Source organism: Pholcus phalangioides, unplaced genomic scaffold (genome assembly GCF_987345545.1).
Source record: "Pholcus phalangioides strain wild (caught in Gottingen) unplaced genomic scaffold, Ppha-v1.0 ptg000008l_1, whole genome shotgun sequence".
Classification (NCBI taxonomy): domain Eukaryota; kingdom Metazoa; phylum Arthropoda; class Arachnida; order Araneae; family Pholcidae; genus Pholcus; species Pholcus phalangioides.
The window spans coordinates 8,035,182-8,036,829 of NW_028301601.1; the positions used below are offsets into that span (position 1 = coordinate 8,035,182).

The 1,648-nt window shown below is 45.4% G+C and overlaps 1 protein-coding gene across 1 annotated transcript; it reads right to left on the reverse strand.

Annotated features, from left to right (window-relative positions):
- Nucleotides 1-415: 415 nt before the first annotated feature.
- Nucleotides 416-1,264, reverse strand: LOC149083590 (uncharacterized). Its single transcript, XM_089235207.1, has 2 exons — nt 1,060-1,264; nt 416-795 (listed from the first exon to the last, which is right to left on the reverse strand). Exons 1-2 carry the CDS (start codon nt 1,262-1,264, stop codon nt 416-418), a joined length of 585 nt encoding a protein of 194 aa, XP_089091333.1.
- Nucleotides 1,265-1,648: the final 384 nt, after the last annotated feature.

Below are 1,648 nucleotides of genomic sequence, written 5' to 3' on the forward strand. Positions count from 1 at the left end.
GCATTTCGCATTTACTATCACATCTATTTCTTAAATACGAAACATTCCGTATCATTATTAATCAAGTATTGAGCGTGGCACACGCGCAAAACAAAGCATTCGTCAAATATATGCTTATAAAAGTGCGGAGTCACCACACAGCTTCGGAATAAACATTTATTACGACGACACATAATAATTATCTTGATTAATAAAAAGGAAGACAGACATAGAAATTTTGAACCTCACGCTTTCGTGTGTAGTGACTCTCTGCTGCTGCTGTTGCTTTCCAGACGGTCGTCTCCAGTACCCGGGATCACGTGACACACTCGAGGTCGTTGACCCGACACTTCTGGGGTCGTCTGCGTGAGACACCACACACTCCCTCCCCAGTGATCACGAGTAATAAGAGGTGATCGCGTACTGAGGAGTAGCATCAGTGATTATACGAGAACTGTTGACGATCTGGAAAGTGGACAGCACGTCCAGAACGAGTGGTTCTGACTTGATCAGCAGAATCAGTTGTGAGTCTGTCAGTCGGAACTGCAGTTGGTACGTCTGGAGATACGGGCACCGGCTCCACCGTCGGATTCACGAGAAATGCCGGTTTAAGCCGATCGACTGACACTGATTTTCCTCTTATGTCAACGTTGAACACTTTGTCGGTCCGGCTGATCACTCTGTAAGGTCCTCCAAATGGCTGTTCCAGAGGACGTTTCACCCTATCAGTTCTTACGAAAACGTGAGTAGTAGCTTTCAAATTATGGTGAACAAATGTAGGATGTCCTCCATGACGTTTGATTGGCTGGAACGTGGCTGGAAAGTTTGGACGTGCGTTCTCAGCGTTTGTAGAAACTCGGAAGCGTCAGTTGAGTTGGAATTAGCTTGTGCTTGGAAAAACTCGCCAGGTAATCGTAAAGTTTCTCCGTATAGTAGTTCTGCAGGTGTGCACCCCAAATCTTGTTTCAGAGAGCACCGAAGACCGAGTAGAACTGTAGGTAATGCTTCAGTCCATTTATGGGTTTGGTTGATCGCATTTCAACGCGGCTTTGAGAGGGCGATGCCACTCTTCCAACATACCGTTCGCCTGTGGATGGTATCCAGTTGTCCTAACCCGTTTTGCTCCGAGGAATTTGGAAAGCTCTCGGAATAGCTGCGATTCGAATTGGCGACCTTGGTCGGTTGTTACTGTCAAAGGTGTGCCGTATCGTGAAATCCAGGTGGAAAGAAAAGCTGTAGCTACCGTGGGTGCTGTGATGTCACGGAGAGGTACCGCTTCTGCCATCGTGAAAACCGATCTATCATTGTTAGAGAATAAGAATATCCATCGGAAATGTGCAGTGGGCCAATGATATCCAGATGAATATGTTGAAATAGTTGGGAAGATTCCACAAACGATTGTACTGTGGATCTCGTGTGCTTGTGCACTTTGGATCTTTGGCATGGAGCGTTTTTGTTCATTTGGACACTTTTGTCCATTTAGCACAGTCTTTAGCTAGACATGGCCAAATGAATCGCTTTCTGACCAAATCAATAGTACGTCTAATTCCTGGGTGTGACAGTTTGTGCATATTCCAAAACACATCATATCGAAATTTTTCTGGAATATAAGGTCAAAGTGCACCTGTTGATATATCGCAGTAGAGCGCTTTAGCTGCATCTGGAAGAA

Coding starts and splice junctions, on each gene's coding strand:
- LOC149083590 (XM_089235207.1), bottom strand. CDS start 1,264: ATGGCAGAAGCGGTACCTCTCCGTGACATCACAGCACCCACGGTAGCT. Junction 796..1,059: donor ATACCATCCACAGGCGAACG/GTATGTTGGAAG, acceptor CAAACTTTCCAG/CCACGTTCCAGCCAATCAAA.